At 36.7% G+C, this 19,417-nt stretch overlaps 1 protein-coding gene across 2 annotated transcripts in view; it reads left to right on the top strand.

Moving 5' to 3' along the window:
* Nucleotides 1–19,417, top strand: part of LOC103988637 (uncharacterized) — a 35,238-nt gene that overhangs the window by 863 nt on the left and 14,958 nt on the right. For both annotated transcript variants that reach the window (XM_009407224.3, XM_009407223.3), the window contains exons 4-5: nucleotides 146–247; nucleotides 319–383. In XM_009407224.3, coding sequence (XP_009405499.2) covers nucleotides 146–247; nucleotides 319–383 — 167 coding nt within the window. The remainder of the gene's footprint in view (nucleotides 1–145; nucleotides 248–318; nucleotides 384–19,417) is intronic.

Here is a 19,417-nt window from a genome sequence, read left to right as displayed (position 1 = left end):
GCCCTCCACAGACCCCGCATTGGCGGGAGCCTTGTGCATTAGGTATGCCCTGGGTTTATTCTTGGGAAACAAGCATGGACTATTACATGTAACTTTGTTTACTTGTGACCTCTTCCATTCTTGTCAGTTCTGCTCGTTGTTGCAGAGTCATACATGGAACAACTGAAGAAGGAGATATGCTCAGCAGAGGAGGAGAACACCAATATTTCCAGTGAAGTTGAGACGCTCACGAGAATGGTTACTGGAGGTAACTTATTCTAGGTTTTTACTTTCTACTTCTGTTTGAGTTGTTGCTTTAACTACTTTGGAGTGTTGCAGATTTGGTCCAACTGGATGGTGATCTTGAAGCATTGACTTGTTCGTTGAAATTTTTCGATTCGCAGGTTTGTTATTTTCTCGTTTATTTTCAGCCTGCTGAGATCTGAACTTTCCTCCTTCTGACATCCGAGTTTAAACTGCAGCAGATTCAGCTTGTACCATAATGTGTGATATTGAGTTATTTTTTCCCCTTATTTCCATTTTCTTTTTTTTTCATGTCATGTATAGTGTTTAAAGATGAGACTTCTTGGGATCCTATTACTGATTATTCCCCTTTTCTTTTCATTTTTTTCCTATTGGTGCTTGGTAGCTTGTTAGGAGAGAGGTAGTCAGCTTTTTTTCGAGTGATGCTTAGCTATCCACATCTAATGTTGTTTGGAACCTGAAGCACTGAGACATTCCTCTTGTTGGAGATTTACATCTTTGAAATATAGTTTTGTTGACTCGAGGATAAGGGTTTAAATAGGCGCCCAGGTACTCGCTTAGATGCTTGGGTGAGGCGAGGTGTGGCTCGAGTGCCTCAAGCCTCGACCAAGTAGTGCACTTCAGTGAAGCGTCGCTTGGGTGCTCACCTGAACCCAAGCGTCGAGCGCCTCGGGCAAGTGCTCGTTTCAAACAAAGCACTATTAAGTATGGTTCAGTTGAACAATAGCTAGTTGGTTTGATTGAACCAACTAAGCTACATACTATTATTATACTTGCAAAACCCACCGACCCACGTGCAAAGCAGCATCAAGTAGGGAACTTCAATAATGCATCGACATGCACGTAGTATTCACCTGATGTAAAAGAAGAGTTGCTAGCTTATATGACTAAAAAAAAGATGCATAGGAATAAATCTTATGAGATTTTACTCGAGGATAATGTTGAACATATTAGAGATGAAGAAGAAAAAGATTATTAAAAAAATGTCAATCCAAGTGGGAAAAGGGTATTTGATAGAAAAAGAAAAGAAAACATAGTATTTAAGAAGGGTGAAAAGGGGCCGATGAACTTATATATGTATCACGGATCACAGGATTAACAAGGGCAAGCAGGAGCAAAATTAAGACAAACAAATATAAGTGATGTTTGTGGTAAGGAAATAAGGGGAAGAACAATTCAACATATTGCTCACTTCTATCATGCTGGCCTTTTCCTCAGTACTTGTCGTTTAGACAATTTTAAAGAGATGATTGAAGTTATTGGAAGATATAGTGGGGGATTAAAACCTTCAAGTTATTATGAGTTGCGAGTTCCATTGTTAAAAAAAGAGTTGGATTATACAAATAACTTATTAAAGGGTCACAAAGAATCATGGGTAAAACATGTTTGCTTTATTATGTCAAATGCTTGGACCGACAGGAGACATAAGAGTATAATTAATTTTATGATAATTATTCTTTAGGAACTATGTTTGTGAAGTCAATAGATACATCATCTTTTATGAAATCTGAAGAAAAGATATATGAGTTGCTTAATAAGCTTATAAAAGAAGTTGGTGAACAAAATATTGTCCAAGTTATAACCGATAATAGAAGCAACTTTGTGTTACTTGATAAGATTTATCTTTCGAATTTTTTAATCTTTTAATTACTTTATGTCTCTAATTTGAATGAAAGAACTATAAAACACCTAAGTTTTATCAATTTTGTTATCTTTTGTTTTAGGTAAATTACTTGAAGCGAAAAAACAACACTTATATTGAACTCAATTTGCGGCACATTGCATTGATTTAATATTGGAGGATATTGAAAAGATTCCTGACATCAAGAAGACTTTAGAAAGGGTAATCTTTGTCGTTGGATTTTTCTATAATTATATTAGAGCTTTAAATATGATGAGAGAATTCATAAGCAATAAGGAATTGGTGAGATATGGTGTCATCTAATTTGCTACTTCCTTCTGGACATTACAAAGCATACATCGTAAAAATATAACCTCAGAAATATGTTTACCTCGAAGAAATGAGTGACAAGCAAATGGGCAAAAGAAGCGAAATGTAAGAGAGTCGATGATATTATCTTAATGTTATCCTTTTGCAATCTAATAGTTTATACATTAAAGGTAATGAGTCCTCTTTTTTGAGTCCTTTGGTTGGCGGATATGAAAAAAAACCTACAATAAGATATATTTATGAGGTTACAGATAGAGCAAAGAAGACAATTCAAAAATCTTTTGATGGAAATGAAGAAAAATATAAAAAAATATTTGTAATTATTGACGAAAGATGGAATTATCAATTTTATTCTCCATTACATGTAGCAGGATATTATTTGAACTCAAAATTCTTTTATGAGAACACCTCCATTGAGTTTAATGCAGAAGTTGTAAATGAGTTATATAAGTGCATTGCAAGGTTAGTTCCAAGTCCTGAGGTACAAGATAAGATCATACGTGAATTATCTTTATATAAGAATGCCGATGGTCTTTTTGGAATTCGAACGACAGGTCGATCTAGGACAATTACATCCCCATGTATTTATAAATTTATATAATTAATTTCATGTTTAGTGTGTTATTGTTAATAATAAAGTAAATTTTGTAGTTGAATGATGAAAGTTTATTTGGAAATTTCACATCGAACTTATAGCAATTGATTATCAAAATTCTTAGTTTGACTTGTAGTGTAGCAAATTGTGAGTGAAACTAGAGTGTCTTTGAGCATGTAAGGATCACAGAATATTTTTGTTTCAATTATTCTATTCTTTTTTAGATAGATGTATTAATATATTTTTAAATTATATGATATGATAGATTCACACAAAGTGAGAAAATCAGTTAGAGCATCAAAGATTACATGATCTGGTTTATATAAATCATAATAAAGTATTGAAGGCTCGTCATGAATCATGAAATAACATTAATCCAATTTCACTACAAGACATTGATGATTCAAATGAGTGGTTAGTTGGAGAAATGAACGTGAACTTGCAAGATGCCAAAGATGAGCATGTATTTGAAGATGACAGCTTTGACATGGGGAGATGTGGCAAGAGCTTCACGTGTTAGAGAGTTGCAGACTTATACAAGGTAGATGATGAAGGTAAAAATGAGTGCAAGAGTCTCAAGTTCGTCTCCTGTTATTGTTGAAGAGGAGAAAATATATTTTGATGAAGATGAACGAGCGAAAGAGAAAGATGATGATATGTTTGAGAATGACGATGTTGATTATGATGATGATTGAATTTGATGTAAAACTTTATTGTTTTGAGTAATGTAACATTTTTATTATTAGAAGACGGATAATACAGTGATTTAAAAAGCAATAGTTGCCAAGGTCTCAAAATGTCCAAGGTGCTAGACGCTCACCCAAGCAAAGCGAGGCACTCTGAAATATAAAAATATATAATACGATTGATAAATATGATTATATAAATAAAAATATGACATTAAGTAATTCTTTAACACTTGAGGCTCTTGCCACATCTTCCAATATCAAACTGTCATCTTCAAAGACAAGCTTGTCTTCGGTATCTTGTAAGATCTCAACCATTTCTTTCACTAACCAATCATTTTAATTATCAATGTCTTGTAATGAGATTGGATCAATGCTATTTTACAAATCATAACGAACCTTCAATGCTTGATTATATTTTATATAAAAACAAGATAATGTAACATTGATGCTCTAACCGATTTCTTCTTTTTGAGTGAATCTGTCATATCATATAATTTGAAAATATATTGATACATCTATCTAAAACGGAATAGATTAATTGAAATAAAAATGTTTTGTGATCTTTACATGCTCAAAGACACTCTATAACTCGTAGCACTACATATCAAACTAAAAATTTTGATAGCCAATTATTGGAAGTTCGAGGTAGAATTTCCTAATAGACTCCATCATTCAACTATAAAATTTATTTTATTATTAGAAATAACATAGTAACATACTATAGATAAAATTGATTATATCAATTTATTAATACTTGAAGATGTAGTTGTCCTAGATTGAACTGTCATTGGAATTTCAAAGGGACCATCGACATTTTTATATAAAGATAATTTATATATGATCTTATCTTATACCTCAAGGCTTGGAACCAATCTTGTAATGCACTGATATAACCCATTTGGAACTTCTGCATCAAACCTATCAGAGGTGATCGTATAAAAGAATTTTGGGGTCAAACAATATCCTGTTGCATGTAAATGGGCGTTGAAGTTGACAATTCCAACTTTCGTCAATGATTGCAAATATTTTCTTATACTTTTCTTCATTTCCATTAAAAGACTTTTGAATCGTCTCCTTTGCTCTATTCATAGTCTCATAAATATATCCCATTGCAAGTTTATTTTCATTATTCGTTAATTGAAGGACTCGAACAAGAGGGTCTATTACTTTTAATATATAAACTATAAGCTTCCAAAAGGATGACATTAAAATGATATCACTGGCCTTTTTGCCTTTCGTTTTTTTTCCCATTTGCTTGTCATCCATTTCTTTGAGGTAAACATGTTTTTTACGTTATGTTTTTGAAGATGTATGCTTTGTAATGTTAAGAAGAAAGTAACAAATCGAGTGACACCTTATCTCACCAATTCTCTACTGTCTGTGAATTCTCTCATTATATTCAAAGCCCCATTATGATTATAGAGAAATCCAATGACAAAGATTGCTTTTTCTAAAGTCTTCTTGATTTCAAGAATCGTTTCAATATCCTCCAATATTAAATTAATGCAATATGTCGCGATTTTAATAGGCGCTCGGGCGAGGCGAGCCCCGAGCGCCTCGCTTCAAAGAGGCGCTGCCTAGGCGCTCGCTCGAGCCCAAGTGTCGGGCGCTTCGGGCGAGCGCCCGGGTTAAACCTGGCGATCGAACCAGTGTTTTACGTTTGGTTCGGTCTCTAGTGCTTCAGTTGGTTCGATTGAACTAACTAAAGCACCGATATCAGCCTCCCAACATCCCTCTCGCGACTTCTCCAACCCTAACCCTGCTCGCGATTCTGCCGTTGACATTTCCTCTCTACTGCCGCTGCCTCTCTCCGCTATCGTTGCCTGTCTTCATTATCGCTGCTCTTCGTTGTCGTTGCACTGTTGTTGCTGTCACTGTTGTTGTTGTCACTTTCGCCGCTCCTGCTCTCGATCCTGCTACCATTGCTGCTTCTCTTAGTCAGCAGCCTCAATCTTACTCTTACACCATTGTCGCTGTTCGTTGCTCGTTGCCGTTGCTGCCACTATCGCTTCTATCGTTGCTTGCCACAATCGTCGCTCTCGCTCCCGCTCCCGTTGCCATTGCCGCTATTGTTACTCTTAGTCCCTCTACTCACATCGACTCGACAGTATACTGCTAATAGTATACTGTTAACTGTATACCAGTCAAGGTAGGCAATACCGAATGATGTCGCCCGGTACGGGCAGTACATACCGGTTCGACGGTATACCGGTACGCGGACCGCCCGTAACCGGGCGGAACGTTTAAAAGCGCCCCATATCGAATAATACAAGGTAATATTAGGCGGTAACGGTCGAAACCGTTACCGCCCGGCACAACTTGGTAACAGTCGAAATTGACCGTTATCGCACTGTAACAGTGCTATAGTGCTCCAACGGTCAAATTGACCGTTGGAGCCCTTTCTCATAGTATTTAAACCCTTCTTCTTCCCTATGTCACTCCATTAGATTCTTATGCTCTCTTAAACTATCTCAAACTCTTTTTTCTCTTCAAAACTTTACAAAACAACGATTTGTGAATTCAATCGAGGCTAATTTGGGAAGATTAAGAGAAAGAACTTTCTAATCAAGTGGTATGTATTCTCTTTCTTTAATTAGAGAGTAATTAAGATCTTTAATATTGTGATTAGTGTGTTTCATGCATGTTAAATATTGAAAAATATTTATGATGCTACGATTAGTTATTTTAATGATGATTTAATCAAAATTTGTTTGATTTTATGTCAAATCAATGTGTTTAATACCTATTAGGGTGTTTGTCATGTTTATAATGTTGAAAGAGAAGTAATTAGTGGAAAATTAATTATGTTAATCATGTGATTAGTGTATCTAATGATGATTTATCATAATTTGAATCATATTGGATCAAAATTACATATTTAATATTTTTTTTATGTATTTGACATATATATAATGGTAAAATAGGTTTAATTAAGTTTTATTAAAGTTATTTAATGCTACGATTAGTCATTTTAATGATGATTTAATCGAAATTTGTTCGATTTTATGTCAATTCAATATGTTTAATACCTATTAGGGTGTTTGTCATGTTTATAGTGTTGAAAGAGAAGTAATTAGTAGTAAATTAACTATGTTAATCATGTAATTAGTGTATCTAATGATTCTATCATAATTTAAATTATATTGGATCAAAATTATATATTTGATATTTTTTTTATATGTTTGACATATATATGCTGGTAAAATAGGTTTAATTAGGTTTTATTAAAGTTATTTAATGCTGTGATTAGTGATTTTTTATCGATATTTGGTCAATATAATATGTTTATACTTTATAGTTTATTTGATTTAAATTTGATAGGATCATGACACTAAAAGAACAACCACATGATGATGCATGGGTTCATGCCCGAAAGATAGATGGGAATCGTCATCATTGACAATGTATTTATTGTGACTACATTGACAAGGGTGGAGGAAGAATAGTATCACATATTTTTTTCGGGCTTTGAGGAAGTCTTGTTCAAGGTTTGTATTTCAGTCCGTTATGGATTGTCTTTCTGTAAATACTGAAATATCTACAGAAAAATCATTTAAATTGTTAGACTATTTTGTTACAATATAAACTCTAAAATTCAAATGAATTAAATAATCACATATGTAGATATACCTGATTTTTGATTCTACCACCAAAACGAACGACGGGCCTCCACGGGTGGTGGATCGGGGTCCTCGATCCTATACATCTATATATCAATATGATTTGTTTGTTGGACCCAATCATGAAATTGATCCCATGACATAGTGTATTGATACACTGTATGCCATTGATGCATCATTGTGGTGTTGATCGTAGGCTGATTGTCATGAATCATATTTGTCCGAGGCAGCTCTTGAGGCATATATTGGTGAATTTCAGAGTTTCTACTTTCGTTACTGATTTGCTGCTCTGTATCATACTGTTGCTCAGAGAAGGATGACCAACTATCATCATATTGTTGTTGTGTTAGGACTCTAGCTTGGAGAGTCCTAATTGAGAGGGACATTCATGTAAAACTGTTAGGACTCTAGCTAGGAGAGTCCTAATTGAGAGGGACATTCTGTTAGGACTCTAGCTAGGAGAGTCCTAATTGAGAGGGGCATTCATGTAGGAGGTGTTTTCTTAGAGAAGAATTAGGAGTTGTAAGGGAATAGGAGTCTTGACTAGGAGTCTTATTAGGAGTTGGTTAGAAGTAAGAGTCTTAAGTAGGAGTCCTATTAGGAGTTAGGGTTTAGAAGCCCTATAAATAGCTATGTATTCCTTCTCTTTTCTTAAGCAATAGATGAATCTTTTCTGCAGCCTTTGAGCAGCAATTTGGAGGGAGGAACCCTTATAGAGTTCCAAGGAGGCCGATCCCCTAAAGAGATCAACCCCAAGTTTAGAATCTGCAAGGGTTCTATCACCTGGTATCAGAGCAGCGTTCTTGGCATCTCGCTGCCCTTCCACTGCCATCCATCAGCCCTCCACAACCGCCCAAAGCAATTCCTACAATTGCTTAAAAGATCGTCGCCGAATTCCACCATCATCTCCACCACCGCGGATCATCCTTTGATCTCCCCGTGAATTGCAACAGGTTCTGGTTTCCTACCTTACTGCTGCTGTAATTTAGTTATCCTTATTCGAAAATCAAAAAAAAAAAAAATTGTTCCTATATTGCTGCATAAACCTTTCGTCACAAAGTTTTCATCTCTACGACGAAAGATACATTGCAGAATTCCAGCCGCATAGTACCATCTGTTTGATCTTGCTACTGTGCTTTTTCTATCCAAATTTCTATGAAATTTTTATGACATCTTTGACACTTCCTAACAACAGATTTCTCTTTGGTTTTTTCAAAAAATTCTCAATATAAACCATTGATCTTTTACGTCTAATCTGCTATACTTGAAAATCTGCACTGTAAAATTTCAGCCGCATAGCACTGTTTGTTTGATCTTGATACTATATTGTTTCTATCCAAATCTTTACGAAATTTTTATGACAGCTTTGACACTTCCTAACAGTGGATTTACCTTTGGTTTCATCAAAAAATTCTCAATATAAATCACTGATCTGTTACGTCCAATATGCTATACCTAAAAATCTGTGCTGCAGAAATTTCAGCAGCATATTGTTGCCTTAACCCATCTATTTGCAATCTGTTTTGAATGAAATTTCTTATACACTTCATAGATCATCTTGGCTTCCATCTAAGATTGATCTATTAAGAAATTCATCTCTAAAATCGATTTTATGTTGCTGCAAATTTATGTCGTAATCCGCTGAAATTTTTCGACGAGAATTCTGCAATCGAAACTTGCACCAATTTCCTTGTTGTTATACTGTCGAAATTTTCTTGATTAAATTAGATATCCTTGCTGTCATATAAACTGTGATTTTGCTATCAATTCCCTCCTTAATTCTCTCAAGTTTTTGGTGGAAATTACGTCGAGAAACCGTTGTTTCTTCGACGACAATTCTAATCTTACAAGACAGCACATACTTGCTGCAACTTTCACTGATTTCTATCAAACCTTTGCTGCCATCTATCATAAATCCAAAACTTTCATCCATAGCCCTAAAACTCCACCAAACCACACCCTCAAACTGCACCCAAAATAGCCACAAAACAATCCTAAACCGTAGCCTACATCCACCAATCCACCAACTCTTTTGACCATCACCTCTCTCAACCAATACATGCCTTTAACCTGACAACAAAAGAGAGATCTTAGTATCACAGATTTGGCGGCATATACTATGGCATCTGAGGAAGTGATCAATGCTAAATTTGAAGCATTCGAGGTGCGAATGGAGGATAAGATTCGGACGCTCTTTACCGAACTCAGATTGGGCCGACCACTAAGCCCGAATAAATCATATCAAGGAGAGAGCTTTGCCCAATCGCACCAAGCCCGAAGATATGACTTCCAAGAGAGGGGAAGCTCTATGACCAACCCCAACTATCCATGCATGAGAGTAGACTTCCCTAGATGGGAAGAAGGAGACCCAATTGGTTGGATCTCGCACGCGGAGCGATATTTTCAGTACCACAAAACCGCGGATGCATCTATGGTGAAAATTGCAGCTATACATCTTGAAGGGGATGCTATACAATGGTTTGACTGGTTTGAACATACTTATGGAGTCATTTCATGGCAACAATTCAAAGAAGGACTGTTGATCCGCTTCAGACCAACCGATTACGAGAATATTGATGGACAACTAGCAAAGATCCGACAAACTTCCGCCATTCAGGAGTACCAAACCAGGTTTGAAAGGTTATCTAATCAAACTCATGATTGGTCTCAAAAACAGCTATTGAGGACCTTCATTGAGGGCTTAAAGCCGGAGATCCGAGGAGAAGTTAAAGCGTGACAACCGTATACGCTTATGGCAGCCATCTCTTTCGCACGACATCAAGATGAGCAATTGAACCATGAAGCTCAGAGGACTAGGGTTGCTCCTCAACCAGTAATATTGAAGCCCTCAGCCCCCCCTACTATTGACCAAGTCCCTACACCAAAGAGGTTAACAAGAGAAGAGCTTCGGGAGCGATATGCGAAGGGGTTATGTTGGCATTGTGACGAGTCGTGGAGCCGTGAGCATCGCTGTAGTAAAGGGAGACTTCTTATGATTGAACCAATAGAAGAAGAGGTCATTGAACATCCAGAAGAGAGCCTTGAACATGAAGAAGAAGATGCAGAAGAAGAGCCACAACCGACTGAAGTTACGGTACATGCACTAGCCGGCTACTCAAACCCGCAAACGATGAAAGTTGGAGGCCTTCTCAAACACCAACCGATCACTATTCTCATCGACACGGGCAGTTCTAATAACTTTCTAAATAATAAGGTTACTATCCAGATGGCCTTACCTATTGAGAATTGCAGCAGGTTTGACGTTAAGGTCATCGACGGACGGATTTTGAATTGTGATCGTAGGCGCCCGCAGGAGAAACTATTGCTGCAGGACCAAGAGATAATTGCAGATTTCTACCTTCTCCCTCTTGATGATCATGAGGCTATGCTCATAATTAAATGGTTGACGACATTAGGTGATATTTCTTGGAATTTTATGCAACTAATTATGAATTTTATGCAACTAATTATGAAATTTTACAGTAAGGAGAAACAGGTGATACTGAACGGGAAACGTGAGGGCGACATAACGACGATTTGCACGCAACAAATGAAGAAGGTTTTGCATAAAGCATGCAGCGGCTTTTTGGTACAACTTGAGCAGCAAATTAAAGGAGAGCCAATAGAATTTGAAGTTCCAAACCTATTTCCTTTGCTTGCTGAATTTTCAGATATATTTGACGAGCCGCATAACCTACCTCTTACTCGTCGGAATGATAATTGTATAATGATTCTTTCAGGCAAACCTCCAACAAATACTCGGCCATATCAGTATCTACATCTCCAGAAGGATAAAATAGAAAGGATTGTAAAAGAGATGCTCGAAACAGGAGTTATTCGGCCAAGTTGCAACCTCTACTCTTCACCGGTGCTACTTGTACGCAAGAAGGACGGAACATGGCGAATATGCATTGATTATCGAGCTCTCAATGGCATAACCATCAAGAACAAATACCTTATTCCAATAGTAGATGAATTGCTAGATGAAAGGGAGCACAAATCTTCGCAAAGCCGGACCTTCGATCCGGGTATTATCAAATACGAGTGTATGAAGAAGTCATACCGAAAACCGCCTTTCGAACACACAACGACCACTACGAATTTTTACTTTCTTCAACAAAAGGTGAAATATCGTGGGCATATCATATCTGAGGAAGGTGTGACGGTGGACCCCTTCAAAATTGAAGTAATGCAAAACTGGCCTACCCCGAGGAACATAAAATTGCTACATGGCTTTTTGGGTTTAACAAGCTACTACCGTAAGTTCGTGAAAAACTATGGAAAGATCAGTGCACCACTTACTTCCTTACTGGAAAAAGATGTCTTCCAATGGTCGGACAGAGCCTCCACTGCCTTCGACAAACTTAAGGCAGCCATTACTACGACGCCGGCGCTAACACTACTAAATTTCAACCAACCCTTCGTTATTGAGGCCGACGCATCTGGAGTCAGAATTGGAGTCATTCTCAAGCAAGATGGTCGACCACTCGTATACACTAGCAAGGCATTATCTCTCTCCCATCAAAATAAGTCAACATATGATAAGGAGATGCTCGCCATTGTGCGCGCAGCAACAAGGTGGAGACCCTACTTGATTGGTCGACGATTTCAAATTAAAACCGACCATAAAAGCCTCAAGTACTTTTTGGAGCGAAAGATATTATCCCCTGAGCAGCAAAAATGGGTAATAAAACTTCTTGGATTTGATTATGAAATAACTTACAAAAGGTGGAAAGAGAATGTTGTTGCAGATGTGCTTTCGTAGCTACCCGAGCAAGCTGAATTTTCGGTCGTTTTACTTCCAAACAACTACTTCCTTGAGGATATTAAGACGGAATGACAGGAAGATTCGGAGACCAGTAAGATAAAAAAAAAAAAAAAATTAGAGGAAGCACCAAGCTCCGTGGCTCATTACAATCGGGACTCAAAAGAATTATGCTATAAGGGATGCATTGTGCTTGTGACAAATTCTACTTGCATCTTCAAGAGCAGATTTTGGACAAAGTTATTCCATATGCAGGGTACTAAATTGAAAAGGAGTACGACATATCACCCACAAATCAACAGCCAGACGGAAGTTTTAAATAGGTGCTTGGAGACAGCCCAAAGCCACCCACCAAATATGACTACCCAAAGAGAACTCCAGACCCAGCCAAGTGCCATTATTGATCGACGGATCGTGACTCGACGACGACGACCCACTAATGAAGTGCTAATACAGTGGGTGAACCTACCAATAGAAGATGCCACTTGGGAGAACTATGACGACTTGAAGATCAAATTCCCAGAATTCACGAATCATCAGCCTCGAGGACAAGACTGATTTGAAGAGGGTGGGTCTGTTAGGACTCTAGCTTGGAGAGTCCTAATTGAGAGGGACATTCTGTTAGGACTCTAGCTAGGAGAGTCCTAATTGAGAGGGGCATTCATGTAGGAGGTGTTTTCTTAGAGAAGAATTAGGAGTTGTAAGGGAATAGGAGTCTTGACTAGGAGTCTTATTAGGAGTTGGTTAGAAGTAAGAGTCTTAAGTAGGAGTCCTATTAGGAGTTAGGGTTTAGAAGCCCTATAAATAGCTATGTATTCCTTCTCTTTTCTTAAGCAATAGATGAATCTTTTCTGCAGCCTTTGAGCAGCAACTTGGAGGGAGGAACCCCTATAGAGTTCCAAGGAGGCCGATCCCCTAAAGAGATCAACCCCAAGTTTAGAATCTGCAAGGGTTCTATCATGTTGGTCGTATGATTCTCCATAATACGATGATTGTGAATACGATGAGCTTCTTTCTGTATCTATATCATGTAGGCTCTGTCATATCTGCTCAAATTCATCCACTACCTTCCTCTTCCCCTTCCCCTTTCGCGCATAAACTTGACCAGTACCTTGTCGAGTTCCATAATCTGAATCTTGGGTGGCATGTGTAAAATATTGTTCCTCAATCCATGCACCACCCTCAAGTTGTGTAGACGAGACCAACGACTGCCCGACATCACCGCCATCATCCGTCGAGGCACTGCTGTCTGTGTTGCTGTCATGTCTCTGGACCGAGCGAGTTGCTGAATGTGATTGTGAAGGTGTCTCGTTGCCCGACTTGATTCTTTCCAACACTGATACTACTGCCTTCCTCTTTGCCTTTGCACGCTGGGCGGATGACTATGATCGTTGGGTGTCTGTAGTTCCTCAAGCAGTTTGACTTGATGTTGTTTGACTCCTGCCACGTTGTAATCGAGGGGGATTTTTCACCTGTTGGGGTTGTGCTTCTTTTTCTTCTATTGCCTCGGTGATGAAACGTGAAGGACGCTGAGGATCTCCCGCCTCATCAAGTAGAGGATCCTCTTGGTTCTCTGCTGCTTCACCCCAATCTAACATTGGCTTTGAATCTTCGTTGTAGAATTAGAGGTCAATGGGATCAATATCTGGTTCCTCTGGCTCCTTATCCAACTCAGCACATCGCAATCTTAGCCGCATGTTATAAGGGACATATACTAGTTTCTCTAACCGTTTGTAGGAGAGTTTGTTACGGACCTTCGTATTAATCAATGCAAACGTTAACCAATTACGTTCGCAACCACTGGATGTTATTGTCTGTGAAAGTACACGAACGACAACCTTCCTTAAATATGGTGCATCCCCTCTAAATTGTAGCCACCACTCGATTGCAAAAAGATATAAATAAGATTTTATTAGCATAACAAATAATTAACATTAAATATAATTGATAATCAATATGTATAACTTTTCGTCACCAGGATCCATAGTGTACTGACACGATGTAGCTACAACGTTGGAGAATGAACTAACTGTTTTTCGAAATAACCGACCCTCCATAAGAGCATCGGCTACATCAGTAGTGCTTGGCTAAAGCCGAAATATAACATTTCGCAGTGTCGTTAGGAAATCATTTTGCGTTCCGAGAGCATATCGATATTGAATTACCAGGTTTAAATAGTACGCTGCAAGACATAATTTTGTTAGTATGATTTTTTATTATTTGAATAATAATAAATTAAAATTTTCTGAATATGAATTTACCTACATGATGGATATCTTGATTCATATGAACTTCGGTCCGATGATCAATGATCCGTACGTATTGGTTGGCCTTAAAATCATCTTTGAATGCTCTCCTGACCTCCTCTCTTGCTGAAATCAGCATATATTTAAGATACGACATCTGTGGACGCTTGTCCATATTGACCTTACGGAGGACAATATAAAGTGGTTCCACACCTTTTATGATTTTTACCGTAGTCTCCCAAAATCTAGAGGAAAGAATGGACTTTTCTATCTTCTTTCTATCACTCAATTTTGAATCTCTGGATTCAAACCATTTTTGTGAGGTGACCATTGCCTTTAAGCCATGTCTTTTTTGCTGTAATGACTTTAATGCAATAAAATTGATAGCAAACCGAGTAATTTCAGGTCGGAGGATCTCACCGTTTACATACTTTTGCATTAAAGCATGGACCCAATGATGATTATATATAAACTTTGTAATTGATTGTGCTCGAGCTATACAATTCTTGACCACATCCAACTCACCAATATCCTTTAGCATTAGATCTATGCAATGAGCTGCACATGGAGTCCAAAACAAACTTTTTCTTTTTTCTATCAATTGCAAATCGACCTTTTTGAAATTCGCTCCATTGTCGGTTATTATTTGGACAACATACTATGATCCAATCTCCTCTACTATAGTGTCCATCAAGCTCTCAATGTAGTTTCATTTTGGATCTTTTCAAAAGCATTAACGGACTTATGAAACACCACTCTTCTGTTGCAATAAATAAGAAAGTTGATACTCATTCTTGTTGGTCCTGTCCAACTGTCACACATCAGTGTCACCCCATATTCGTCCCATTGCCTCTTGAAAGATTTGATCCAATCCTTTAGTTCTGTCACCTCCTCATCTAAGTACACGCTGTAAATCTCCTTCGGTGTTGGAGGTTGGATCCATGTGCCAGACTTTTAAATAGAAGAGACCATGCTCTGATAATATGGACCTTGGGCTGTGTTGGTTGGAATCCTGTGGAAGTTGAACCATTTTGAGATTGCCTTCCCAATATTCATTTTTTTTTTCTTTTGTGTATGCATCGTTAATCCGTGTCTGTTTCGCTATTTGTGGGGGATAGGCTTGCTGATCAATATCAATAATATCTGGTGCGGACCTCCTGCCAAGACCTCTCATAAAACCACGGAGTCCACCATACCTCATGCTATTAGTTCGGCCTAACTGAGAAGGAGCAATTGGTTGCCTTATGCTGGTCGACCTCTGGATTCTACTACCACTGCTATGCTCCAATTGTGAGTCAGGTCGTCAATGCCTCATTGCTTTATCGACCGTATACTAATGCTCCAATGATGCATGAATCCTAGCTATGAGATCCGGGTCGATTTGATCGTTGCAACCCTCATACTGATCATAAACTAGTTCCTGTGTAGCCCTGTAATATTCTTTCTTAACCCTTGCCTTCTTTTTTAATGTATCTTCCTTTGTTTGTTGTAGCTTGCTTTGAAATAATTTACGGATCTTCGTCGGAACCTTCTTGCATTTTGCAACATCAGGATACCCGCCTGCCAAATGCATTTTCACTCGAGTTATTCTTCCACTCTTGCCAATGTAGTCACAATAAATACATTGCCAATGGTGACGGTTTCTATCTATCTTTTGGATATGAACTCATACATCATCATGTGGCTGTTCTTTTGGTGCTATGATCCTACCAAATTTAAATCAAATAAACTATAAAGTATAAACATATTAAATTGATCAAATATCGATAAAAAATCACTAATCGCAGCATTAAATAATTTTAATAAAACCTAATTAAACATATTTTACCATCATATATGTGTCAAACACATAAAAGAAACATTAAATATGTAATTTTGATCTAATATAATTTAAATTATGATAAAATCATCATTAGATACACTAATTACAGAATTAATATAGTTAACTTTCCACTAATTATTTCTCTTTCAACACTATAAATATGACAAACACCCTAATAGATATTAAACACATTGAATTGACATCAAATCGAACAAATTTCGATTAAATCATCGTTAAAATGACTAATCGCAGCATTAAATAACTTTAATAAAACCTAATTAAACCTATTTTGCCTTCATATATATGTCAAACTCATAAAAGAAATATTAAATATATAATTTTGATCAAGTATGATTCTAATTATAATAAAATCATCATTAGATACACTAATTACATTATTAACATAAGTAATTTTTCACTAATTACTTATCTTTCAACACTATAAACATAGAAAACACTCTAGTAGGTATTAAACACATTGAATTGACATAAAATCAAATAAATTTTGATTAAAATCATCATTAAAATGACTAATCGTAGCAATAAATAACTTTAATAAAACCTAATTAAACCTATCTTACCGTTATATATATGTCAAATATATAAAAGAAACATTAAATATGTAATTTTGATCCAATATGATTCAAATTATGATAAAATCATTATTAGATATACTAATTATATGATTAACATAATTAATTTTTTACTAATTACTTCCCTTTTAACATTATAAACATGACAAACACCCTAGTATGTATTAAACACATTGAATTGACATAAAATCGAACAAATTTCGATTAAATCATCATTAAAATGACTAATCACAACATTATAAATATTATTTAATATTTAATATGTATGAAACACACTAATCATAATATTAAAGATCTTAATTACTCTCCAATTAGAGAAAGAGAATACATACCTTTTGATTAGAATGTTCTTCCTCTTAATCTTTCCAAATTAGCCTCGATTGAATTCACAAATCGTTGTTTTGTAGAATTTAGGAGATAAAAAAGAGTTTAATATAGTTTAAGAGAGCATGAGAATCTAATGAAGTGAAATAGGGAAGAAGGGTTTAAATACTATGAGAAAGGGTTCCAACTGTTAATTTGATCGTTAGAGCACTGTAGCACTATTATAGTGCAGTAACGGTCGATTTCGATTGTTACCGAGTTGTGCCGGGTGGTAACGGTCGAAATTTCGATCGTTGCCGCTCGATATTACCTTGTATCGTCTGATACGGGGCGCTTTTAAACATTCCACCCTATTGCGGGCGGTCCACGTACCGGTATGTACGTACCGCTCGTACCGGGTGATATCATTCGGTATTGACTACCTTGCCTAATTTACATTGATTTTGCTAAACTTATACTATTACTATATTTATTTCTAACTTAAAAACCCTATCATAATTTTTTTTATTTTAAGGTATTTTCGGTGTGTTTTACACCCTAAATTAGGTATACCGCTCGGTACACGGTATCGTACCGTACCGAACCAACCTCGAAACACCGGTACGGTACGGTATTGTAGACCTTGATACTAGTAACAATATTTTTTTATTTATTAGATTAATAATATATTATTTTGATTTTAATACTACTAATTTTTATTTATTTAAAATTATTGTTATTGTTTTGAATTTTGAGATTTTTTTGCTAATGTGATAATGTGATTCTATAAGATTTTTTTAATTTAATATCATATTTTTATTTAAATAATTATATTTATTAATTAATTTATATATTTTTATATTTTAGCACCTCGTTTCGCTCGGGCGAAACTAGTCCATCGGTCCTGTTTTACCCTTCTTAATTAAGTAATGCCTTTCTCACAGGCATTACTTATATCTTGTTGTCTTAATTTTGCTCTTATTTGCCCTTGTTACTTCTGTGATCCTTGATACATATATAAGTCCATCGGTCCTGTTTTACCCTTCTTAATAACTATGGCTTTTTTTTCTTTCCTGTTACATACTCTTTTCTCACTTGGATTGACACTTTCAGAATAATCTTCTTCATTATGATCTCTGATATATTCAACATTATCCTTTGGTAAAATCCCATAAGATTCATTCTTTTATATTTTTTCATTCATATATGCCAGCAGCTTTTCTTTTACATCAGGTGGACACTTATTGTAGGTTGTTGCATTCTTAAAATTTCTTGTTAGATGTTGTTTTGTACCAAAAATACCACATCTAATATTCTTATCACAAAAGATGCAAATAACTACATTAGAATCTTTAGGATCCTTTAGATAATTGTATTTCTAGGCAGGATCCTTTCTTGAATATTTTGAAGAATTTAATGAATTACTTTGTACACTTGCCATTTATCATGAAACCCTAATAATAATTTTAAATAAACAAAGATTAGCAGTGTTAAAATCTAAATAGTATATTATCAATCTAGTCAATAGAAATTACTTTGTACAGTGGTTAACAATCTACTATTAACAATATATTATTTACTGTTAATAGTAGTTACAGGGAGAAAATAACTGTTAACAATAACAGAGGGGGATAAAAGTGTCACTAATAGTGGAAAGTGGGGAAGGAGAAGGTAGCGGTGACGAAGGAGGCTGCGGAGGATTCAATTTAAGATAGCCGCAATAACGGAGGAAGCTGCAAGTGGCAGCAGCAAAAGCTCTAGAGGGCGTCTGTTAGTGGCAAAGGAACCTGTAGTCCTCTCCCTCGACGGTAGAAGGAATTGCACACGGAGCGACGACGGAAGGAAGCTACGAGCTCTTGCTAGGCCGTTGGACTTGTCCGTCGGCGATAAAGGAAGGCTCGGTCTGCTGTGTCTACGGTGGAGGTAGTGGTAGAAAGCATCGACGGAGGAGGCAACGACAGAAAGCTTCGGCGGTGAAGGCAGAAGCAACGCTAGGGTTGGCTTGGGGTCGCACGGGTGTGCAAGAGTGGCTATTGCAGATAAGAAACTGGTTAGTTGGTTCAATTAAACCAATTAACCGCTATTTAATCGAATCAGACTTTTTAAGTCTGGTTCGATTGCTTTATTTGATCCGGGCGCTCGCCCAAGGTGCCCAACGCCTGGGTTCAGACAAGCGCCCAGGCGGCACCTCATTGAAGCGTGCTGCTAGTCCACCCACGAGGCGCTCGGGCCTTGCCTCACCTTGCCTGAGCACTTAGGCGAGCGCTTGGGCGCCTATTTAAATCATTGGGATAATATGACTTGATACTTTAGATCTTTTTAATTTAATATCATATTTTTATTTATATAATCATATTTATCAATTATATTATATAATTTTTATATTTTAATATTTTAGAGCATCTCGTTTCGCTCGAACAAGCGCCTAGTGCCTTGGGCATTTTGAGACCTTGGTGCCTTTTAGCGCCTAATGCTTTTTAAATCACTATTTGAGGAATTTTTTTTATCTTTGTTGCTTGTTCAATTCCATGATCCATCCAGTAATGGGTGGGATTTTCAATAAGCAGTGTGAATATGACCTTCGGTTCTT

Source organism: Musa acuminata, chromosome BXJ2-6 (assembly GCF_036884655.1).
Source record: "Musa acuminata AAA Group cultivar baxijiao chromosome BXJ2-6, Cavendish_Baxijiao_AAA, whole genome shotgun sequence".
NCBI lineage: Eukaryota > Viridiplantae > Streptophyta > Magnoliopsida > Zingiberales > Musaceae > Musa > Musa acuminata.
Note: the sequence above shows the minus strand (reverse complement) of the source record. Positions and strands in the feature narration are given on the sequence as shown.